The 24,358-nt window shown below is 52.5% G+C and overlaps 1 protein-coding gene and 1 long non-coding RNA gene across 4 annotated transcripts; one reads left to right on the top strand and one right to left on the bottom strand.

Annotated features, from left to right (window-relative positions):
- The first annotated feature begins 7,203 nt into the window (after nucleotides 1-7,203).
- Nucleotides 7,204-21,899, top strand: P2RX5 (purinergic receptor P2X 5). Of its 3 annotated transcripts, none has more exons than XM_036451811.2 (12): nucleotides 7,204-7,435; nucleotides 12,315-12,465; nucleotides 13,018-13,089; nucleotides 13,379-13,454; nucleotides 13,546-13,642; nucleotides 13,886-13,966; nucleotides 14,240-14,378; nucleotides 14,884-15,020; nucleotides 15,385-15,478; nucleotides 15,599-15,664; nucleotides 17,703-17,785; nucleotides 20,010-21,899. In XM_036451811.2, the coding sequence occupies exons 1-12, from the start codon at nucleotides 7,299-7,301 to the stop codon at nucleotides 20,077-20,079; spliced, it is 1,203 nt and encodes a 400-aa protein (XP_036307704.1). In that variant the 5' UTR covers nucleotides 7,204-7,298; the 3' UTR covers nucleotides 20,080-21,899. The 3 variants fall into 3 exon arrangements, with proteins under 3 accessions (XP_036307704.1, XP_036307707.1, XP_045442633.1); XM_045586677.1 differs by having other exon boundaries at nucleotides 7,219-7,382; XM_036451814.2 differs by lacking the exon at nucleotides 15,599-15,664.
- A 1,335-nt stretch (nucleotides 21,900-23,234) lies between these two features.
- Nucleotides 23,235-23,486, bottom strand: LOC123652956. The gene is made up of 2 exons (XR_006742547.1): nucleotides 23,394-23,486; nucleotides 23,235-23,308 (listed from the first exon to the last, which is right to left on the bottom strand). It is a non-coding gene; the product is annotated as an uncharacterized LOC123652956 (long non-coding RNA).
- Nucleotides 23,487-24,358: the final 872 nt, after the last annotated feature.

Genomic DNA, 24,358 nt, shown 5'->3' on the forward strand with positions numbered 1-24,358 from the left:
AGTTAACTGAGATACACACACACACACACACACACACACATGTATATACATACATACACAACACTTTTTTTGTTTTTGGTTATTTTAGGATCATATATTCTACCATTTCTGACCATTTTCAAGGAATGGTTTCAGGAAAAAAAAATGCTGGGTGAGAGTGGGTTGGGGAGGTAGTACCTTGGGTTAACATGTCTATGGGGAATTAATACATTTGTATGGTTCTTTACAATTTGTAAAGAAGCCCTCTCAGCTTTTTCCAAGAGTGGACTGGGAGCTATTTTTGTCATCGCTGTGCTGTGCCAGATAGCTTCCCAGAAGGACCGAACCACGGGAGATGGGTACCAGCCACGAGGACATGTCCTGGGACCTGCGTTTCACTTCCCTTCTTTGCTTAGTGGGTGTGTGATCATAGCTTCAGTTTGTTTTGATTGACAGCAAGACCATGTACCTTCCTATGAAATAAGATGACTTTTTTTTTTTTTTTTTTTTTTTGCTTGAGGCTTTACTTTTCCTTCCTTGTCCAGGTAAAATGTGGCCTTAGCCGAAACTGGTTTGGCTCAGTGGATAGAGTGTCGCCCTGCGGACTGAAAGGTCCCAGTTCGATTCCGGTCAAGGGCATGTACATGGGTTACGGGCACATCCCCAGTAGGAGGTGTGCAAGAGGCAGCCGATCGATGATTCTCTCTCATCGATGTTTCTAACTCTCTATCTCTCTTTCTTCCTCTCTGTAAAAACTCAATAAAATATATATTTTTTAAAAATGTGGCCTTGGCTTCCCAGCTCTTTCTGAACTGAGTCGTCTGGTGTAGGAGTGCGTTTTTCCTTCTGAACTTCAGAGCCTCTGGGCAAGTGAGGGATTTGGCCTGAGTAGAACCAGAGAGCGGTGCTCCCTCCAGGATGGGGTTCTGGCAGAGGTGCTGCTGGGCGTGAGGAAGCAGTGGGTGCGGTTCCTGTCCGGGGCCTGGACAGCCCTGCCCAGAGCTTGGCAGGTGTTCTCGGGCTCCGGTTAGCGTCCTACCCTGGGATCTTTCCTCTCTAGAGCCCTGGGGTCTGCGACTAAGGTGGGGATGTTGGAGGGAGAAAACACGCCCACGTGGGTTCTGCTAGCTTTCCTAGCCTAGGAAAAGGCTACCCGGCTAATTCCTGGAAGTCCACACTGCAGTTTGGGGCCCTTTGCATCCTGGATGAAGGACTCCCCGGTGGACTGGTTAGCTTGTTAGCGCCACTCGTACCTCTATGTGAGGGGTTTCTATAATAACTCGTGTGTGTGCCATAGGTCCCTTTGGTGGTCTGGTGAAGACTAGGGTTGGACCCCTTCTCATGATTTCCCAGCATTGTACTATGAAAATGTCCAAATATACAGAAGAGTCGAATTTTACGGTGAAGACCTGTCTACCCACCACCTGGTTTCCTCCGTTAACATTTTACTATGCTTGCTTTATTACATACTTTCCCATCTCTTCATCCATCAGCTTGTTTTTAAAGACATGGAAGTTTACAAAGAACCAATTACGTTGAACACAATGATCAGAATATTAAGAAATTACGATATGGAGATACATGTGCTTCTTCATTACTGCATTAAGCAGCAGGTCTCATAACTATGCTGCTTCCAACGTTGTGATGACCTTAAAGTGTGTTTTAATACCTCTAATTCCTATTGATGTTAAATATAAGTACTGCTAATCCTGTGATGGTTTGTTGCCTACACTTTTAATTGAGGAAATGTTAAGTTTCCGTTAAAGGGTAGCAAAACCAAAGAAGGAACATTTTTTCCATCCAACTTTGCATACTTCCTTCTCTACATACTCTGGTCCATTTAGTAAAAGCACGTGTCCTGCCCGGTCTTTGTACGCTTGCAGCTGACCTTGGTCACTCAGGCAGTATTCCCTCTGTTTTATAGAGGAGGATGCCACTTGCCCAAGGCCACTGGGCTTGATAAGGCAGGGCCATCTTCCAGTAGGACATTTTTGGATCTCCAGGTCTAATAGCTTTTCCACAGAAGCCGTATGTCACACCGGCGGGGGTGGGGTGTGGTGGTTCTCAGGCTTCGCTGGGCAGAAGAGTCAGAGTGGAGCTGAGCTCTTCAGGTTCCTGGCCTCACACACAACGACGCTGATGCTCAAGCCTGGCCTGGGCCCGGGCACCTTTTTTGGCAAGCACACCAGGTGACTGATGCACGAGCCACACCCTGTGAGATGCTAGCTATGAGATTACGCTTGGAGTCTTGATGACTAAGAAGTTGTTTCAGGTGACAAATTTAACTTCATTCTCTGGTAGAATTATTTCTTGAGATCTTATATGAATACTGGAGACCTGGTGCATGAAAATTCATACACTCGGCAGCGGGATGGGGGTGGGAGTAGGGGTCCCTCAGTCCAGCCTGTGCCCTCTTGCAGTCCAGGAGCCCTCAGGGGATGTCTGACTGACAGCATAGGCCCGCTCCCTAGGGAGTGGCCTAAGCCAGGGAGTGGCCTACCGGTAAGCTGCAGTCTGGCCTCCTCCTGCCTGCTGGCACCCACCTTGGCTGGCCTGGTGCCACCCACTTGCTGCCTCTGACTCAGTCAATGTGCATATCAGTCTTTTATTATATAGGATACACACAAAAATAAATGCTCAGTCACCCTATCCCTGACACTTTAAATACTCAGGCTAGTGGCAGAGGTAGGATGATCAGAAATCAATCCAACCTCCCTTCCTTCCTCTGCTCCTTCCCCTTTCCATCTCCTTCCTTCCCCCCTCGCTCCCTCCCTCCCTCCCTCCCTCCTCTTTACTCTTTTAAATATATTTGATTGATTTTTTACAGAGGAAGGGAGAGGGATAGATAGTTAGAAACATAATTGAGAGAGAAACATTGATCAGCTGCCTCCTGCACATACTGGGGATTTGCCTGCAACCAAGGTGCATGCCCTGGACCAGAATCAAACCTGGGACCCCTCAGTCCGCAGACGCTGTATCCACTGAGCCAAACCGGTTAGGGCTCCTCCCTCCTCTTATTCTACAAGCTTCCCCAATTGCCTGCTTCAAGGTCCGGTGGCAGAGTGGTAAAGCCCTTTCCTGGCCTCATGGCCCTAAACAGCCAATCAGATACATACCCAATGGTGACTGTAAACCACACAGGTCCTGTCCTTTGGAGATTTAGAAAAAGAGGGATCTAGCCAAAACCGGTTTGGCTCAATGGATGGAGCGTCGGCCTGCAGACTGTAGGGTCCCGGGTTCGATGCCAGTCAAGGGCATTCTCTATCTCTCTTCCTCTCTGTAAAAAATCAATAAAATATATTTTTAAAAAAATGAAGAAGAAGAAAAAGAAAAGAAAAAGAGGGATCCAGGAGGCTTTCATGGAGCTAGACCCCTGTAAGCTGAGCCTCGAAGCCATGAAGGGCTGAGGGGAGACCCGCCTGTGCAAAGGCACGGAGGTTGGGAAGGGAAGGATGTGATGAAGCTTGTGAGCCACACCTGAAGCCGCGTGTGTGTCCCGGGGCAGGTGGGGACAGAAGTCGCAATGGAAAATGAGCATCTGCAGAACTGTGTACAAGGAATCATGGCTACACCCCTTGCAGTGTTTATGTGAAGATTTCCTGCTCATTCTTGTTTCATTACCACCACAGCCCTGTGGTCTTGAAGTGGAGAGCAGGGGGTGGGAGGAAGGGATTTCATGAAGTCTCTGTAGGAAACTGCTACAAGAAGCAGGAGGAAGAACAAGGTGAGCTTGTGCCGAGGTGTCCATGTCAAGAGTGGTTGCTACTCTGTGGGTGTGGTTGGCCTGACTTTGAATCTTTATCCTTTTCAGAGGCCAGTGGAGAAGCAATCTTTACTCTTCAAGTGTTTGAAGCCTCGGGAGAGTGTTCCCCTGGTAGAGTGAGAGCTAAATAATGAGTAACAACCCATCAGTTAAGATGGGCCGCGGGCGCTTTGATGGGCTTGGAAATGCGCCCCACTGAGAGGAGCTTCTCTTTTTCCTGTTGACTGCATCGAAATGACATTAATAATGCATCTGCTACTTCTTAAATGGCCCAGTAATGTCTATTAATGGAATGTGTTGATCATAGCAGGACTGCCAGAGCTGAAGAAAAATTAAAGGATCATTCGTGAAACCCTTTCCACACCTCGCCTTGCCCACTCTTGTCCCTCTGGGCCACCCGGCTCTCAGGCCTGCAGAGCGCGGCTCTGCGCCTGGTGCTGGGGGCCTGTGATGACCTCCTGGTGGGGCCTCGGAGACTCAGCTCCTCCCTCCTGGCCTCGCACGACCCCTCCTCCTCTGGGGCGAAACAGAGGCACAGTCACTGTGTGTCCGTAACGTTGAACCTCCACCCCAAGCACCACAGCGTTCGATGGGGTTTCTGTTTTCTTCATTTTGCTTCCTTTGGTTAGTGGAGAACCTTTGTGGAGTTTGTTAGCTCTCAGGCTAAGGGGAAGGCTGAAGGAGGAACACGTGTGTCTCTGAGGATGCAGGGTGACCAAGTGCCAGCTCCAAGCTGCTGATGGAAACACAGTGGAGCCATTGGCCACTGTCCTACAGCCACCAGGTTTCCTCTTAGAAGCTTCCTCTCAGCCCCCGGAGTGGGGGTTGAGGGAGTGCTCTTACGGTTCTCCTGCCTCCAAAGGCTCACCCCATTGCTCTCTATTTCCTCCTTTGAAATCCATAAAATTCATAGAAGGAATAGAATGGTATGGGGGGAGGTTGGAGTCAGAGGCAGCAGGGTCTGTTTCCCCTAAGCAGGCTGGCAGCACATTTCTTAGCGGGGAGAAGGGGGAGGGAGAGACCCTGGAGGAGCCACCATGGTTCTTACTAGGACTGGGCCAGACCCAGAGCAGACCAAGTTGGCTCTCCAAGTGTATCCAGACCACACAGAACAACAGACTTAGAATGTTGGCATATCTTAGCAGCAAGGGAGATAAGTAAAGGGAGGAACACTCTTTTTTTCTTTTTAAAAAAAATATATTTTATTGATTTTTCACAGAGAGGGAGAGAGATAGAGAGCTAGAAACATCGATGCGAGAGAACCATCGACCAGCTGCCTCCTACACACCCCCTACTGGGGTTGTGCCCGAAACCCATGTACATGCCCTTGACCAGAATCTAACCTGGGACCTTTCAGTCCGCAGACCGACGCTCTATCCACTGAGCCAAACCGGTTTCGGCGGGAGGAACACTTTCTAAGTTTACTTCATAATTCCCTGTCACTTCACCACTGGTGCCTTACTCTGCCCACCATCTGTGAACCAGATGAGAACGGTTCACCGTCAATCCTTTTCTTTCATGTGGAAAACTTCCAATGAAGTGTGATGTGGACTCCGTTGGGAGAGGGGAGGGGAGGGGCACAGTGGTGAGGCCAGAGGGGGCTTTGACTACTTTGAAGATTAGCCAGTCACCCCTGACCCCTGACCCCTGACCCAAGGAGTGAAGTTGCAAGGCATCCAGTCAGTTCCTGGCAGACCAGGTGGAGCTCTCGGCCCTGCAGCACCTGCAGAAGGTGCCCGTCTCTTGGTTGACCCTCACTCATGAGGCATCACGAGAGCCCATTTCCCTCCAGGGGAATTTCCCTCCAGGGGAAACTTACTGTACGGCCAGTAAGACGGTTTTGTTCAGGCCCCAGCAGGGCAGACGTGTGAGCTACACACGAAACGTCATCTGGAGGCAGCCAAGGGCTCTAGAGGACTGATCCCTTCAGCGCATGGCCCAGAACCTACCAGTCCTAGCTTCTCAGCTGACCTCCGCCTCCGTCCAGCCAGTGTGAAATGGACGGCACAGTTACATCTCTGGCTGGGCTCACAGCCAGGTGACGTGGAAACTAGGGCACTTCCTGGCTGGAGTGGCTCAGTTGGTTGAGCATCATCCCATGAGTCAAAAAGTTACCAGTTTGATTCCTGGTCAGGGCACCTGCCTGGGTTATGAGCTTGATCCCGAGTGAGGGGCCTGCAGGGTGCAGCAGATTGATGTTTCTCTCTCTCCCTCCCTCTCTCTCTAAAACCAATAAAGGGTACTTTCGGTGGGTGGTGATAAGAACAAGCCTTTTTGAGGAAATGGCATTTGAGTTGAAATTGATGAAAAGGTACCAGGATCTGTGCTTCTAAATGTCAGTTGAGAGCGAAATACAGATTTCCAGGCCCTATTTAGCAAATAAAAACATTAGGGCCAGGGCCCAGGAATCTGCATGTTCCTTCCGACCGATTCCCATAAACACTGAACCTGGAGACAGTACCTGGTGCGCTTCAGGGTTCTTTCCCACGCCCAGAGCCCATGGTTCAGGGAGAGGAAGCTCTTGTGTGTATGTGTGTGTGTGTGGGGGGGGGGGGGGGACCTGCTAGGGAGAGGGGCAGTGTTCCGGGATGGCAGGAGGCAGAAAAGGAGCAAGCACAGCTCCTCACACAAAGAGAGAGCTCCCAGAGGGCCCCTCTCTGAGGTGGATCACCGAGGTGACCTCCCTCATCCCGGCCCCACTCGCTCAGTTAGCTCCAGGGCCATGAGGCCTGCAGTCTTGGCGGCCTAGCTTAGGTCTCTGTCGTGCTTTGGACCGTTTCAGACGGCTGGCACAGGCCCTCTCCGCAGATGTACGTGATGCTCCGGGGCCTTGGTTGCCTGTGTCCCCCACCCCAGCCCACCTGCCCCGGGTGGTGCAGAGATCCTGGCTGCGTGGGGGCGCTGACTCCTGGGCGAGGCGTTACCACCGGCCGCAGCTGCGATGAGATGCCCGCTGGGCTCGGAGCTGGCGTGTTCTGTCAAACCCTTCCTCTCCCCCAGCCTGTGTGGTGGGCCGGGTGCTCCCGGGAGCCAGAAACACCTGTTGGCGTTTACCTACAAATGCTTTTCGTCCCTTTTCACATCCGCTTCCCGGGCGCAGGTCCCTCCTCCCCAGGCCTCCGTTTCCCCATCCACTCCAGGAGGCGCCAGTGCAGAGGGGGAGGGAGATTGCTTTAGGAGAGTCCTCCCTCCTCCCCAGGCCTCCGTTTCCCCGTCCACTCCAGGAGGCGCCAGTGCAGCGGGGGAGGGAGATTGCTTTAGGAGAGCCCTCCTCCTCCTCCTCTCACCCTGGCGCTCACTCCTCCTGCGCCGCCTGCCCGCGCACTGGCGGGGGCACTCCGGGCGGCTCTGGCGGTCCAGTCCGCTGGTGTCACCGTGCCAGCTCGGAGGCGGCGGCGGCGGCAAGGTCGCGGTCCCCTGGGCGCCGTCCCCGCCTCCGCAGTGCCTTCCCGGCTCCGGGCGCCGCAGCGGGGCGGGCGCCCACGGCGAGGGGCGGGCGGCGCCCATGAGACACACGCGCCGCGGCGCCGAGCCCGGGCCCCGGTGAGCCGGCGCCATGGGGCAGGCGAGCTGCAAGGGGCTCTACCAGTCGCTGTTCGACTACAAGACGGAGAAGTATGTCATCGCCAAGAACAAGAAGGTGGGCCTGCTCTACCGGCTGCTGCAGCTCTCCATCCTGACCTACCTGGTGGTGTGAGTGCGGGGCTGGGGAAGGGGCGGGGCGGGCCTCCCGGGGGTCGGGAACTGGCCTGTGTCACCTCGTGTCCCCTGGGTGGGGGTGGGGGTAAGGGTGGGCCTAAGGAGGGAGCCCTCTGCTCCGGGGACACCGGCTCCCGAGGTGCCAAGATGCGGCAGGGGATCTGGGCGGCTTTCCCAGGCGGCTCCCTCCTCCGGGCCTGGGCCGGTGGGAAGGGGCAAGGTGGCAGGGGGCTGGCTGGGCTGCAGCTGTCTTCCCGGAAGCCACCCACACAGGGAGGTTATTTATAATCACTGAGCTCAGAGCCAAGCCTCCCGCTGGGGCCGCTCAGGAGGCTGGCATGTCCCTCTGGTCAGCTCACCCCACCTGGCTAGCCTCTCCGGTGTCCAGCTGGGGGGCCTCTGTCCCCCCACATCTCCCTCCCACCTGGCAGAAGCTGGTGCCAGCAGCAGAGGGGCAGCTCCTTGGGGTGGTTCCGCTGCCGGGCACTGCCCAGAGCCCTGGCCCCTGAGTAGGGAGGGGAAAAGCGGGGGAGGAAATGGCCACAGAGGACTGGGATGCAGGTGCGCCTCTTTCACTCCTTCAGTGGCCCGCCCCTCCCATTTCCTGACTGGGGGAGGAGCAGACGCTCCAGCTGGAGGGCGGCCCTGATCACCGGGGCCTTTCCCCAGTTTCGCCCTTATGTCTCCCACCTGACGGCCTTTAAACTGTTGCTAAGCCAGGAGTGCCCTTCCTCCTCCACCTGGGCGGTATCTGCTCCTCCTTCAGATCTGGGACCTCCCCCAGCTCCCTCTCCTTTCCTCCCACATGTCAAATAAGCCCCCACAGTGTAATTACATGCCTGCTTGGAGGCTCCTTTGCTTGATGTCTGTGTCTGAGTCCCTGTGAGGCTGGGAACATCATGCGGAAGGGGCCTGGCATCACTAACCACTCGGGCAATGGTGTGAATGAATGAGGGAATGAATGCTCCTGAGTATTTGCTGGGTGTTTCTGTCCAGGTGGAGCCCAGCGTGACCCTTCCAAAATGGCTGGTTGGCTCAAGGGTCACAGCCCTCTCAGAGTTCCTGAGAGACAGGCCAGTCTAGGGCCCAGGACGTGCCCCCAGAGAGGAAGAGGGTGGACACATGCTGGTTGACACCAGCTCTGCAGAGAACCCTTACTGGCATCCCACACCACTACTGCATGACCTCCCTGGCCTCAGTTTCCCCAGCTTTCCCAAGGTTCAGTTAGCCTGAACAGTCTCTAATATTAACAGTAACATCAGCAACAAACTGGTGAGCTGCATTCAATGAGCTCTTGCTCTGTGCCAGGCACTCTTCTGTGCTAAACAATGTATAGGCACCATCTCAGTGTTTAAATTTTTTTTGTTTTGTATTTTGACATAATTTTAGACTTATAGAAAAGTACATTAGTAAAAATACTTTTTAAATGCCCTTCAACTGTTGTGGGCGACCCGCGAATGACGACCACCAGACAGCCAAGTTGAAATTTAGGAAGCCTTTATTACGGTCTCGAGTCCGGGCTCACGTCTCAACTGATAACAGCAGAGAGCCACGAGAGCCCTGAACCTTGGCAACAAGCAGTTTTTATCTCCAACACAGGGAGATTTAGCAGTTTGTGATTGGCTAACATCTTTAACAAAGAAAGGTTAGTTACAAAAGCAATGGGGAAAATTTTTTTTAAAAAATATATATTTTATTGATTTTTTACAGAGAGGAAGGGAGAGAGAGAGAGAGAGAGAGTTAGAAATGTTGATGAGAGAGAAACATCGACCAAGCTGCCTCTTGCACACCCCCCACCGGAGATGCAGTACAGTGCCCTTGATCGGAATTGAACCTGGGACCTTTCAGTCCGCAGGCCAACGCTCTACCACTGAGCCAAACTGGTTTCGGGGGGGGGAAAATTTTTTTTTTCTTTAAGTAACACCTGGGCTTGGGTTCCTGTTATCTTAGTTTTTCTGTTTCTTTTTTTCTGCCTTGCGGTTACAGTGAGCAGGATATGCCTGGGGTGAAGTCAGGTAACAGAACTGTTCTCAGAAAAGCAGAAGTTATGCTTGGCTAAGGTATATCAACCCACGTCCTCTACCAGGGGGGTACTGTAGACCATCACACAACTAAATCCTCCAAATGTCATTTTACTACATTTGTGCTGTCCTGCTTTCTCTCTCCAGATACATAGGGATTTTTTTTCTGTTTGAGTAGATAGCAAACACAATCCCTCTTTGCTCATTGTGTATTTCTTAAAAATAAGGAATTCTCTTATTTAACCAAGTACAAGTAGGAAAATTAGGAAAATTAGCATTGAAATGTCATTGTTGTTTAAACTATTGACATTTTGTAAATTGTCCCAATAATGTGGGCTCATGCCTTGCACTCATTGTCATGTTTCCTTCAATCTGGAATTGTTCCTGAGTCTTTCTCTGTGATTCATGACACTGCCATTTTCTGAAGAATATAGAATTTTTAAAAATCCATTTTTAAATTCAGGTAAAATATACATAGCATATAATTCACCATTTTTATCATTCTAAATTATACAATTAAGTGGTTTTTAGAATATTCACAATATTGTACAACCATCACCACTACCTAATTCCAGCACACTTATATCATCCTCCCCCCCAAAAAAAACTTGTATCTATTAACAGTCAGTCATAATTCTCCCCTATCCCTAAGCCCTTGGCAACCACGAACCTACTTTTTGTTTCTATATGTTTGCCCATTCTGGCCATTTCTTAGAAATCAAATCTACATTGTATGGCTTTTGTTTTTCTGACTTCTTTTATTTGGCATAATGTGTTCAAGGTTCATCCATGTTGAAGCATGTGTCAGTACTTCAATCCTTTTATGACTGAACTAGTGGCCCGGGGCACAAAATTTGTGCAGGGGTGGGGGTGTTCCCTCAGCCCAGCCTGTACCCTCTCCAATCAGGGACCCCTTGGGTAATGTCCAACAATTGGACATCCCTCTTGCAATCTGGGACTGCTGGCACCTAACTGCTCACCTGCCTGCCTGATTACCTCTAACTGCCATCCCCTGCTGGCCTGAGCTCACCCCCAACTGCCCTCCCCTGCTGGCCTGATCACCCCTAACTGCCTCTGCATCGGCCCCCACCACCATGGCTTTGTCGGGAAGAAGTCAGATGTCTGGAAGATGATTGGTCAACTGCTCTAATTAGTATATATCCTTTTATTAGTACAGATAGATTATATAAGATAGGATTGCTTAAATGGGGTGGGAGGAGCCTTTTTTAGCAGGAGGAGATGCTCTTAGCAGACAAAAAAACATAATCCCTATATCTGGACTGATAGCCAGACATATGCACTATATAGCCAAACTGGTCACTAAAAAGTTTAACCACTTTCTTATACCTTACATCAAGCAACTGTTGCCCTTAAAACCCATCCTCAACCCCATACCTTAGGTTCTGCCTTCGCAGTTCACCCATATTAGGTTCTGATTGGTTGGTTTCTATGTCAGTCAGCATCAAAAGGTCTGCCTCCTAGGCAGCCATTGGCTCCTTGCAGTTCACCCAGATTTAGTTCTGATTGGTCAGTTTCTATGTCAGTCAGCATCTCTGGGCATTTCTCCAGGTCTGATCAGAGAAGTGGGGCTGATCGGCAGCCCCCACAGCTGCTGGCAAGAACGGGAGAGGCAAGAACTGATCAACAGCTGCCATGGAGGCTGATGATCAGATCCTGCCTCTGTCTCTGGTCCTCTCTCCTGGCCTGATCCGCAGCCCCCTTGGCAGTCAGTGCTGGGTGGACATGCCCACAGCTGCAGCAGTCAATGCTGGGTCGCTGTGACTGCAGGACTGAGTTCTGGTGTTCATTCGGTCATTTTGGACTTATAGACCCTGGCTCTTTATATATATAGATGATATTCCATTGTATGCATATACCACATTTTGTTCATCTATTCATTGGTTGGTTGGCATTTGGACTGTTTCTACTTTTTGGCTATTATGAATAATGCTGCTAAGAATATTAATGTACACTTCTTATGTAAACATGTTTTCAATTCTCTTGGGTTTACACTTAGGAGTAGCATTGCTGGGTTATAAGGTAAGCTTTTTGAGGAACTGCAAACCATTTTCTACAGCAGCTATACCATTTTACATTCCCATCACCAGTACCAGTTGTTCCACATTTTCACCATTTATTATTTTCCATTTTTTTTATTATAGCCATTTTATTGGGTGTGAAGTGATATCTCATTGTGGTTTGTATTTGCATTTCCCTAATGACTAATGATGTTAAGCATCTTTTCATGTGCTTATTGGCTATTTTTATATCTTTTTGGAGAAATGTCTATTCAAATCCTTGGCACAATTTTAAACTGGGTTATTTGTCTTCTGTACTGTTGAGTTGTAAGACTTCTTTATATATTCTGGGTACTAGGTCTTTACTAGTTATATAATTCACAATTATTTTCTCCTATCTTGTGAATTATCTTTTCACTTTCTTGATAGTGTATTTTGATGCATAAAAGTTCTTAATTTTGGTAAAGCCCAACTTACCTATTTTTTCTTGCTCTCAAATTTTATGGACTGCCCCTTAGTTTGGGTTTGACTGAGGTCCCCCCTGTGATTGGTTCAGGTTATGCACCATGACCTTTAACCTTCCTTACACCTGGAGGAAGGTGCTGTTGTCCTGTTAACCCCAGAGGTCATTGGCTTGCTTGAAGGCCTATAGCCAGTTTGAGGTGAGCAGGTTTCATCCCAGCCCCACTGAGAGCAGCACACTCACCTGGGATTGTCACCTCTGCTGCTTGCAGGATGGGCTCCAGGCAGCAGTGGGAGTTGTGACCCAGTCCAGGAGTGTGGGCAGGGTGGAGCCTAACCTGGGCTGACACCCACCTATTGGCCCTTCCGCAGTTGGGTATTCCTAGTGAAGAAGAGTTATCAAGACACTGACACCTCCCTGCAGAGCAGCATCATCACCAAAGTCAAGGGTGTGATCTTCACCAACACCTCGGAGCTGGGGGAGCGGCTTTGGGACGTTGCTGACTACGTCATCCCACCCCAGGTCTGAACCCCGGCTGGCAGAGTGCTGGGACCCAAGGACCTCCATTCATTGTCTCCCGTGGCCCAGAACAGCTGCCAGGGTTTGCACAGAGAGATCCTATACCGATCCTACCCCAAGTCCAACTCCTGCCCTCCTTTTCTGTGCCTCATGGGACTGCTCTGTTCCCAGCAAACCCTGAACCTGTTGAAACCAATGGGGCTCAGAGAATTTCCAAGTTGGTGTGAGTCCCTTAGATCAGCTCCCTGGCCGGATCACAGTCTCCCTGGGCCAGGGCGAAGCTGCCCCATTACTGCTTTCCTCCTGGATCCGTGCTTGGACCCCAGGGGCTGAGGTCAGAACAGGGATTTGTGGGGCAGGGGCGATTTGTAGGTGTGGGTCTGGGAGGAACCCATTCAAGGACTAGGACAGTGGGCAGATGGGTGGGATGGGAGCCACTGATTTTATGGCTCCACTGTCCCCAATGCCATGCAGAGGCCCCGCCCTGCCAGGCAGCCCTGGGAGGGAGGGTTCCAAGAGAGCAGGCGGTTCCTTAACTCCTCTCTGGTTGCTCAGGGGGAGAACGTCTTCTTCGTCATCACCAACCTGATTGTGACCCCCAACCAGCGGCAGGAAACCTGTGCTGAGGTTTGCTTTGGCACCAGAGCTGGGAGGTGGAGGAAGACCCTGGCACGGGGCAGGGGCTGGGGGAAGGGTGGGGAGGGCTGTGCCATCTCCAGAAGCAGTTCTGTGCCCCCCAGGGCCCTGGGCGGGGGGACGTACACGGTGCATGTACCTGTTCTCTGGGGGAGAAAGGTTCTCAAAGGGTGTGTGGCCCCAGGCAGGGAGGAGCCTCTGTCCGACCCCTGGGGTGGGACTGGCTGAGCTGGGAACCTGCAGGGGAGCCCTCCACACAGGCCCCCTTCTCTCCTGGCAGAATGAAAGCATTCCCGACGCCGTGTGCTCCGAGGACAGTGACTGTCCTCCTGGGGAGCCTGTCGTGACTGGAAATGGTGAGGCCTGGATGGCCGGGGCGGGGCGTGGGGGGTAGAGAGAAGGCTGGGGCCTGGAGGCTCCTGGCACCACCCTTGTCCCCACCTGCAGGAGTGAGGACCGGCCGCTGCCTGCGGGCGGAGAACATGCAAAGAGGCACCTGCGAGATCTTCGCCTGGTGCCCGGTGGAAACAAGGTCCAGGCCGGAGTACGTGGCTGTGGTTTGGGACCTCAAGGGGTTTCCCAGTCCTGGGCAGCGGGTCCAAGTCTGATGGCAGAGGCATGTCCACTCCCAGATCCTCATTCCAAGGACCCCCCGCAAAGGCCTGAACTCCACCCCACCATGAACTGCCCTTGGCAAAGGCTCCAGGGGATCCTGGGAGTGCAGGGGGCGGGGCCGCGGCGTGAAGGGCAGGGCTTCCTAAGCAGGCTGTCCTGGCTGGGTTTTCAGGAAGCCTCTCCTGGGCAAGGCCGAAGACTTCACCATTTACATCAAGAACTTCATTCGTTTCCCCAAATTCAACTTCTCCAAGTATGTGGGGCGTGGCTTCTGGGGACCCAGGGCTGGGGCCATGGCTGGCCCCTGCGTGTGTGTGTGTGTGTGTGTGTGTGAGACACTGGGTGTGAATGGACCGCAGGGGGAGGCTGGGTGCCCTCCCTGCTGTGGGGTGGGGGTCTGTTCTTGAAAGCGGTGGGATGTCAGCGTGGATGTGGTTGGGGCTCCAGCTGAGAGCTATAGTCAGGAACTCAGCCTGGAAACAGCAAGTGTGCCTTCATTTCACCGTCTGTTCCTGGCCGCCCCCAGGACCAATGTGCTGGACACCGAGGACAGAGCTTACCTGAAGTCCTGTCGGTTTGGCCCCAAGGACCCCTACTGCCCCATCTTCCGACTGGGGTCTGTGGTCAGGTGGGCTGGGAGCAACTTCCAGGAGATAGCTGTGCAGGTGGGTGCGAGCCTCGGGGCTCTGAATGAGGAGGGGTGTGTGGGGGAACCCATGGGGTGGGGTGGCTCTGCAAAGTCACCTGCCCCAGGGACTTCCTGTTTTCAGAATTCGCTGTGACACAGCCTGTGCCTGCGCTCGGACCTCGGGCACTCGGTGAGGGGCACACTCAGCACCTGCCGTTTGGTTCTTAGTCGCTGGGGCAGCAGCTGAAACTGCACCCAAAGGAGCCCCACGGGCACATCCTGGCTGTGTAAGGTGACTGCCCATAGTGTAGTAGGTGCTCAGCAGGTAGTTCTCTCGGAGGCAGGAGGCAGGAGGCGGCGGGGCTGGGGGCTGCCGGCCACACTTCTCCCAGCCCCTCCTGGGCCTCCCGCCTTCCTTCCAGGACGCTCCAGTGGGCTGACCCCTGGCCTCAAGGCGTCCCCAGTCTTGTCCAGCTGTCGGTGGAGAGCGGGTCTGTAACTGCTGTCCATCTCCCAGACACAGATTCCTCTCTCCCACCCAGGGCGGTGTGATAGGGATCCAGATCGAGTGGGACTGTGATCTTGACAAAGCTCCCTCTGAATGCAACCCTCGCTATTATTTTAGCCGGCTGGACCGCAGGTTTTCCGGAAACTCTGTCTCCTCCGGGTATAACTTCAGGTAATGGGCTGGGCCTGCTGCCTTATGACTCTATCCATGTTTCGTGTCCTTTCCTGGGTGCCAGCATTATGACACCCTTTCCTGGTAAGTGTCAGAGCGGAGGTGCAGGGAGAGACAGCTGAGGAGGGATGGCCGCTGGAGAGGAGGGCGAGTCACCGCTCAGCTGGCTCAGCTCCACCAGGTTGGCCAGCGTGCAGTGGGAAAGCACGTGCCTCTTGGGGAGTGTCTGACAAGGACTTCAAAGATGAATCTTAGGCATGTCAGAGAGGGTCTGCAACCTCTCCCAGGGCTGCTGAGAGCGAGGTCCTGGGGATGCTTCTAGATCTCAAAAGCAGCTGAGATCTCCCCTGGGCTGTCTCCCCAGGTTTGCCAAATATTACCGCGATGAAGCTGGGGTGGAGTTCCGCACCCTGATCAAAGCCTACGGGATCCGCTTTGATGTCCTGGTGAATGGCAGGGTAGGTGAGCTGCGTCTCCCCTTGGGAGGCTGGGCAGGTCCAGGGCCGGGCAGGCATGTTGGGAGGGACCCTGCTACCCACCTGCTCCCTCACCCTGCCTTGTCTCTCTCTGTGCTTCAGGCAGGGAAGTTCAACATCATCCCCACAATCATCAACGTGGGCTCAGGGGTGGCACTCATGGGTGTTGTGAGTACCTCCCCCCTCCCTCCCCTTTACCCTCTGCACACTGGTGGGGGGGGGGGGCGGGGATTCCACCCCAGGGGAGTTGTCCAAATGCCTCAGAAACAACTGGCAGGTCAGCGCAGGTGCCAGTAAAGAGGACTTTCTGGACTTCACACCCTGCCAGGGGCCCCAGGGGGCAGAGGACTGCCTGAGTTTCTCTTTCTGGAGCCACAGGCACCTGCCTATTGCTCCGGAGCTGGGGTTTAGGGCTGGGGGTTCTCTGGGATACAGGATTACCACTGAATTTTAATTTTTATTCTATTATGACAGTTACAGATGTCCCCATTCTCCCTGCCATTTGCCCATCTCTAGTCAGCCTCCACCACCCAGCCCTCCTTCTGGCCTTCACCCTACTGTTGTCTGTGTCCACGGGTTATGCAATGTGTTCTTTGGCTAATCTCTTCACCATCTTTCATCTAGTCCCTCCCACCACCCTTCCCTCTGACACCTATCACTCTGCTTCAAGTATCCATGCCTGTAGTTCTATTTTGTTCATCAGTGTATTTTGTTCATTAGATTCTACATATAAGTGAGACCATATGGTATTTGTCTTTCTCTGACTGGCTTACTTTGCTTAGCATAATGCTCTCCAGGTCCATCCATGCTGTCGAAGAGGGTAAGAGTTCCTTCTTTCTTAGAGCTGCATAGTATTCCACGGGGTAAATATACAACAACTGGATTAGTCCCTGAACTTGTTTTATTAAAAAAAAAAATATTTTATTGATTTTTTATAGAGAGGAAGGGAGAGGAATAGAGAGTCAGAAACATCAATGAGAGAGGAACATTGACCAGCTGCCTCCTGCACACCTCCCACCGGGGATGTGCCCGCAACCAGTGTACATTGCCCTTGTCTGGAATAGACCCTGGGACCTCTCAGTCCGCAGGCTGATGCTCTATCCACTGAGCCAAACCAGTTTCGGCTAGCCCCTGAACTTTTAAAGCCTCATCTCTACTTCTAAAGAGGCAGGATGCACCTGTATATAGGGTTTCTCAACTGTGGCTCTGTGGAACAAGGGATTGCTAAAAAAAAACAAACACAAACATTTCTAGCATCTGGGAAAAGAAACAGAAAACAAACAAAAAAAGTATGCAGAGCCCAGAGTCAGAGGACCAGGTTCACCTGTGGGCCCATCCATCAACTCTTCCCATCCCGACCCTTACTCATCTTGTTTGTCAGTGTATTTTGTTCTGGGAACCTTACTCTGAAACCAGCTGTTGCGGTGGATTCGCCCTCTGGTGGAAGAGACAGGCGGTGCTCCATGCACTTTGCCAGAAGTGCATGTGCTCAGGCGTCAGCGGGCTCCAGCTGGGTTAGCGCAGGCTGCCTCATCTTTCCTTGGCCACCACTGCAGCATCCTTGTTATCCGCATCCCCTACACCCATCTCTTACGCTGATTCCCAGAGGGATCTTTTTAAAATGCCACAGTTCTGCGTTCTGCCCTATTCAGCGCCCTCAGAGAGGATGAGAACCAGTGCCTTGAAGACATTTCAGTCCCTACCCAGCTCTCCAGAGTGTCTTTACTCTTCCCCCACAGCCCTGTGGAATTTCCCAGGCACGACAAGCTTGTTCCTGCTCTGCAATGCCCTTCCTGAGCTTTTTGTATTAATTCCTATAAGCCCTCAAGACTCAACCCAGACTGAGTCAAGTCCTGCCTTCTCTCTCCTTCTCCTCCTAAGACACATCACCATGGGCCATAAGTTACATGCCTGTCTCTTACACCAGAGAGTCCCCAGCGGGTCTCATGGTCTCAGTCCTCCCTGGCACGTGTGAGTGCTCAGCAAGTGTTTGTTAAACACGATTGGATGAACGTCAGGCTCTCCTGTGGACCAGCCTCGTGACCTGAGAGGTGCCTCTTTCTGATCCCACGTCCCCATCTGTGAATGGGGACAAGGATGCACGCTTCTGGTATTGCTACAGAATGAAACAGGATGCAGTGGTCACGTGCCTGTGGGCTCTCCAGAAGTGAAAGGTCTGAGTCAGGGACCCCCAACTCTTTTGCAGGGGTCTTTCTTCTGTGACCTGATACTCATCTACCTGATCAAAAAGAGCCACTTTTACCGCAACAAGAAGTTCGAGGAAGTACTGTGAGTTATGCATCCTCCCAGTGGTCCCCCGGGAGCCCTGTGGAGCCAGCCCCCCTCCCTGTCTTAGGACCTTTACCCTGGGTGGATGGCCATGCCTGGTGTGTGAGGGGTGAACGTGGGGAGCCGCCCCGGAAGGGAGGGAAGGTAGACTGTTCGGAGTACAGGCTCTATAAAACCAGACTCCTCCTCAGAGCAGCTGGCAGAGGGAAAAGCCACCACATACCTGGTTTCCAGGCCTCTCTGGGCCTCCGTTTCTCTCTGCAAAACGAGAGAACTGGTTTATATTCAGGGCCTTCTTGCACTTATGATTTAGTATACGTGGACTTGGTGGTCCTGGGGCTGGGTTGAGGGAGGCTGGAGTGGCAAGGGAAGAAAGAAAATGGATTTCCTCTTTTACTACACAGGCCTGTTTCCAGGCTCTCCTGGCTGTGGGCTTGTTGGGCTGTGTCTGTGGGCAGGAAGGAAGGGGAAGGGGCTCTGGCCCAGGCCTTGGGAAGGCTCCCTGGGATTAGAATGGGGAATTTTAAAGCGGCGATCCCTCAGACCCACCACAACCTAAGACAGCAGGTGGCCAGCTTGCATCATTCACCTGGCTTGAACCCCAGCCCGGTTCAGAGGCTGAGCCCCAAGCCCTGACTGCTTGTGCCACCCCAGCTGAGCTGCTGGAGGAAGAGGGACCTTCTGCAGGGCCTGCCCCACCCGTCCTTGGGGGAGGCCAGGCTGTGCAGGCCAGCGTGAATGGCAAGTCCTGCCCAGGTACCTAGAGATCCCTGCCCTGCGGGCAGAGTCCTTGCAGCAGAACAGGGTCACAGAGGCTGGAGACGAAGCAGAGGGGCCTGGGCTGCTGGGCACAGGATGAAGGTGGTGGCCAGAATGGCTGAGTGAGCCGGCACCTCCTGAGCAGGGTGCTGAGGTCCCTGGAACGCCCAACCAAGGATCCTGGAACGGCAGGATCCAGGAACACCCACCCAAGCTGGACTCTGTGGGGAGAGGGTGCTAGTCGTGCTTTAGCCCCTCCATGACCCTCATTAGCTCCCCAGTCCCATTTAGCAACCACAAGGCAGTCTGCTTGCTGTGCTATCCCAGTGTTAAGACAACAGGGCTGTCATTTACTCGGGCTTACTCTCTGCCCAGCATGGCTCTGAGCAATTTGTATATGTGAACTCATTTCAGCAACTTTAATGAGCTGGGCACTAACTTTCTCTATTCCACTAATGAGGAAACAGAGGCACAGAAAGGTTAAGTCAGTCATACAGCTAATAAATGGCAGAGCTGGGGTTTGAATCCAGGCAGTGTGTCTAGAATCAGTTCTTTTCCATCAGGTTATTCTGTTTTATCAAGCCCCACCCCCCCACCCAGTCAAACGCCTTCCCTAAGTGCCTCTCCGTGGGAATTCTGCAGCTGCCCTAGGCTGGCAGGGTGGTGGCTGTGCCGACAGGCAGTCCCTCCTGGGGCTCTGCCCTGGGCAGCAGCTGGCTCTGCAGCTGAAACCTCAGCCTGGTGCAGGAGGGACCCCTGGGCTGTCAGGAGGTGGCCTTCAGGTCCGCCTGGTCCTCTGCCTTGCTTTGTGTCTTCGAGAGGGGCCTTGCCTTTTCTGGGCCCGCCCCTCCCCCCTTCTTTCCCCAGTGGGGGCTGCCCAGAGGCCCTCATGTTCAGCCAGGCTATGATTCTTCTGTGACTCTCCTCTTGTAAACCACATCCCAGGAGTTCACTGGCCTGGGTGGACTTTCCTCCCACCCCAGCTTTCATTCTTGGCCAACTCAGGAGTTGGCATCCTCTAACCAGAAGCTGGGACTGGGCAGGAAAGGATGATGTTAAAAGGGCTGTGGCAGAGAGAAAGGCAGAGGGTGGAGAGGAGTGAAGAGAGGTGGTAGGAACTGCAGCAGGAGGCAGTGGAGGCTAGGGATCTGCTGGGGGGCTGGGCACTTAGCAGCCCCCACACGCTCCCTGAGCAGACTGTCACTTGTTGGGTGCTTGCCTGAGCTCCTTAGCCTGTGAGAGGGAAGAATGGCCACCATGCTGGTCATGTGGTGGCTGCTGTCATCACTGGGCAGCTCCAGAGGCCTCGGCCTGAACAGCTGAGTGCCTGGGCTGCAGGAGGGACCCCGGCACACTGCCCCTCTCTGTGGATGCTCTGCCTGTGTGCTGCCTGAGAGGCTGTCACTGTCCATAGGGTTCCCAACCACCCTCTGCCCTCTGTGCACTCACCACCACCCACACACAGGTCTGGCCACCCGGGGAACGGAAAGGTGACCTCGGAGCAGCTGCAGAACCTGCAGACGGTGGAGGCGTAGCCAGAGGCGGCTGAGAGCAGATTTGGTGAAGACGGCTGCAGCTCTGAACGGGAAGAGGGAAGAGCCTGTGTCTGCATGGATTGGGGCTTCAGGCGCCACCACCCCACCTCCTGCACTTTGGGATCTTGCTACAAGCTTTTTGTTGTGTGTGGGGGAGGGGAGCCTCCCAGTGTCAGAGCTCAGGGCTGGGAGGAGAGATGCTAGAGAAGGAAGGGGCAGGCCGGGGTGTAAATGATACCAAGTGTTTCCATGTTGTCTGAGAGCCTAGTTGGATATTCACACATTCATACATGCAGTAAACATTTTTTGCTGTGGGCTGGGCCCTATCGAAGACATGCTTAAATGAGATGCTGAACTGGCCCTCAGGGAGTGGAGCACCGTGTAATTTCCTCTGGAGACTACAGACTCAGAGCCAGGCTCAGCCATCTGGCCCTCCTCCAGCCTCCAGCTGACTTTCACAGAGAGGGCAGGGAGGCCTCCCACCAGTCTGACCTGCCCAGCCTGGGGAGGCTCCGGGATAGCAACTTGCCCAGATGGGAGACACTGCCTTTTTTTGGCTCTTGCTATTTGGTGGGGTTGGTTGTCCTTAACCAGCTCCCCTCCCCCTCTCCTCAAAGGCTGGCTGGGTCTGAAGGGCTAAGGACAGGGTGCTCCCTCAGCAGGTAGGAACAGTTGTTAGGGAGGCCCTCACCCTCCTTCCCACCCCACCCCGCTGCTCCCTCCCTCACTGTCTGTAGAACTCTCCTCAAGCTGTGGTCCCCGGACCAGCAGCCTTGGCATCACCCGGGAGCTTGTTAGCTCTTCCTTCTCCTAAATCAGGGCTGGCGTGGCAGTGGGGCTCAGGGGCTCCTTACACTCCGAGAAGCCCTGCCCGGGTGAGGAGCTCTGCAAAGCCTGATTCTGAGGGAGAAAAGAGCCAGCTTGGTGGGTGTCGCCAATTTCCAGGCCAGACTTACTAGTACACACCTTCTCCCTTGACACCATAGGACCCCCTTCCGGCCCCAGGGAAAGGAGCATTACACTCAGAATATTTTAACAAGGCAACACTTATAGGATTCAAAATTTTAAAGGTACAAAAGAATAGACAGCAAAAGCTTTCCTCCCACCTGTTCTCGAGGCAGCCTGTGTCACCAATTCCGAGAGGCTCCTTCGTTTTCAAACGAGTCCACTTGTTACTCAGGACGTGAACTTTTCCTCATGCCTGCAACATCAGACCTGACGCCTGTCAGAGAGGGGCACGATGGAATGGCCTAGAACTCTGAACTACGGCAGTAAAGGCCCGCAGTGCCCGATGCACAGCCGCCAGGACCCCGGGGAGCTCCCTCTCTGGAAGTGCGCTCTCGACCTCCCCGGAGTCAGGGGAGCCTGGTTCTCTGCACGCAGAGGGGTGAGCATCCTTCCCCTGAGGCCTTGGGAGAGGGTCAGAGGGGTCTGGAAGGCTCCGCCACCAGGGCCGAAGGCTGTGGTCCCCAGAACAGGAACCCCTTTGGAACAAGCAGCTCCCTCGCCTTGGGCTGCCTGCTAACCAGTCAACAGCCCACCTGCTCTCTGAATAGAAAGTGAAAAACCAGGGCGATCCATTATGATGTTTCACTTAATCACTAAAGCCAACTCTTAAGAGTGGACAATCTAGCCTCTTATGTTTGGCAGGAAGTAACAAGGGCAGGGGCATGGCTGCTCAGAGTTGATCTGGTTTCTCTTAACCTATTTTTGGAATTGCCTGGCAGGAGCCATAAATCACAGGAACAGTTGTACTGTTTATTTTATATTGGAATGAAATGTCTTCCTACATTATTCAGTCAGTAAATATTTATTAAATACCTACTGTGTCAAGTGTTGGATTAAATGCTAGCGACACAGTGGCAAGCAACAAAGAGTCCCTGCTGGAGTGTTTCCAGCCCTGTGCGCTAAACTTTATTTTTATTTACTTTTTAAAAAATATTTTTTATTGAGTTTTTACAGAGAGGAAGAGAGGAACAGAGTTAGAAACAACGATGAGAGAGAATCATCGATTAGCTGTCTCCTGAACACCCCCTACTGGGGATGTGCCCACAACCACGGTACATGCCCTTGACCGGAATCGAACCTGGGACCAACCTTTCAGTCCGCAGGCCGAGGCTCTATCCATTGAGCCAAACCGGTTTTGGCCTGGGCGCTAAACTTTAATAACTGGTAGTCACACACATCACAGACTGAACTGAGTTTTCAGTGGAGTAGCCAGAGTTTCCCCAAGAAAGCGAGGTATTAGCTCAAATCTGAATGGTTAGTAGCAGTCTAAATAGGTGACTGAGGAAGCATTCCAGTAAGGGAATCACACTTAAAAGAGAACCTTGACATGAGGAGCAACCAAGGACCTGGATGAAGACTGTGACTGGAGCTGTGAGGCTTTCTTTTCAACTTACTTTAAGCCTTGCCCCATTAAGTAGTAAGAAGGCCACCTAGACAGCCATAGAGGACTTAACCTAATAATTTCTTCAACTCCAGAAAAGCTGTCTAGGTGGCCTTCTTACTACTGCCAGGGACACCATGCTCAGGAAAGCCAGTAACCCACCACAGCACTGGATAGTAGCACATTGTACCAAATTCCCTTGCTTTTGCACAGTCCCCCGTTGCTTCTGTTTTTACTCATTGCCTCCAGAGTACCATGCTGCAGCTCAAAACTACATTTGTAAACTGCGTGCCATCAATATGATATCACAGGGACCAGCCAGGAAAGAGCCCCATGCACTCCACTCCTGATGCAGGGTCATTAGGACTGACCAATCACAGCTGCCTTTTTTCCTGCCACCTCCTCAGTTCTTTCTTCTTAATGGCTGATTGAAAACTGGGGAACCAGCTGTAAAGGGGAAATGTGACTTCCTCCAGGAGCCTCGAAGCACCAGTTAAGGACTAGAGTGCTCTTAGACTCCAGAGTCTAAGTCATTCCACTGGGAATGGCACCTTGTGTATCTGGAAAAGGGCCCTACTTGGTTCCAATCCACCCCCTGCACCAAGTGATGCACCTTTCCTCGCAGCATACTGTCCAGTGGACACACAACGCTCTCCCCAAAAGGTACACCTTTCTTCTAGTTGTGTGTTTCCCCTAAGGCCGGTCCACAGAATCAAAGGAAGGGGGAGGGAGCTGGCACATTTTCTGGGACTGCCCAGAGTCCATGTTCTCTGACATTTTTATTTGGTTATAAAACAACACAAAGGTTAACTTTAGATGTGTCATGATTTTTCTCCCTTCCTGTCTTCATGGTCACCATGTTTTAGATTAAAATGTAAGGAGAAAATGAGCCCAAAAGAGGCAGACACAGAAATCATTAGTGGACAATATATTACATTCCTTATTATCTTGCAAAGAAATTAAAATGAAAGGAAACTCTTTAAATGAGCAAACATTAAGACTAAAAAGGTTGAGAAACAAAGATGGTGGCCTAGGTAAGCACCTAAACTGCTGCCTTGCACAACAATTTCAAAACAACAACTAAAAGACAGAACGGACATCATCCAGAAGCACAGGAAAGCTGGCCGAGTAGAAATTCTACAACTAGAAGGAGCCACAAAGTGCTGAGGTACAGAGATGTACACACAGAGGGGAAGGGCAGCTGAGTGCCTGGCTGGCGGGAGGGGAAAGGAAGCCCCCAACTGCACTGAACCCCAGTTCCGACTGCACTGAACCCCAACCCTGGCCAAAACCCCGCAAACCCAGGCTCATATGCGTGGAGTCTGGACTGTAGAGAAAGACACTTGGAGACTCGGGGGAGCCGCAGCAGGTGTGTGTGCGCGAGAGAGCATGCAGAGAGGTCTGACTGCGAAGGTTGCCACAGGCTTTCCATAGTGGAAGGAGTTGGAAGCTCCTGACTGCACTGAATCCCAGTTCCAGGCGAGCCCCTAGGGGACTCACTCTCTTTCAGGGGAAACCTGGACTGTCAGGCAGAAACTCAGGGGAGCCACGCAAGGCAGAGGTTTGGAGGCAAGTATGCAAGGGCAGGGCAGATGGGAAGCTGACACTGTCTGCTCAGCCTTGAAACTCCGCCCCATCCAAACTGAGCACTGAGGCTTTTGCAATTTTTGCAAGTCTGGTCCTATAAGGCTATCTCCAATTCAGAAGATATCCTGATGTAGACACAGCTGATACTCACATTCAATTGGCCTAGAGGTCTATTCCTCCCAGTGATACCAACAACAATCAAGACTTAATTACAAAAAAAAAAAAAAAAAAAAAAAAGAATTACAACAAGGCTGTCCACAAAGGGGAGCACCAAGAGTGTCCACCCTCAGGTAACTGGGAGTC

Source organism: Pipistrellus kuhlii, unplaced genomic scaffold (assembly GCF_014108245.1).
Source record: "Pipistrellus kuhlii isolate mPipKuh1 unplaced genomic scaffold, mPipKuh1.p scaffold_m20_p_23, whole genome shotgun sequence".
In the NCBI taxonomy this organism is placed as follows: domain Eukaryota; kingdom Metazoa; phylum Chordata; class Mammalia; order Chiroptera; family Vespertilionidae; genus Pipistrellus; species Pipistrellus kuhlii.

Coding starts and splice junctions, on each gene's coding strand:
- P2RX5 (XM_036451811.2), top strand. CDS start 7,299: ATGGGGCAGGCGAGCTGCAAGGGGCTCTACCAGTCGCTGTTCGACTAC. Junction 13,455..13,545: donor GCCTGTCGTGACTGGAAATG/GTGAGGCCTGGA, acceptor CCCCACCTGCAG/GAGTGAGGACCGGCCGCTGC. Junction 15,479..15,598: donor ATGTCCTGGTGAATGGCAGG/GTAGGTGAGCTG, acceptor TCTGTGCTTCAG/GCAGGGAAGTTCAACATCAT.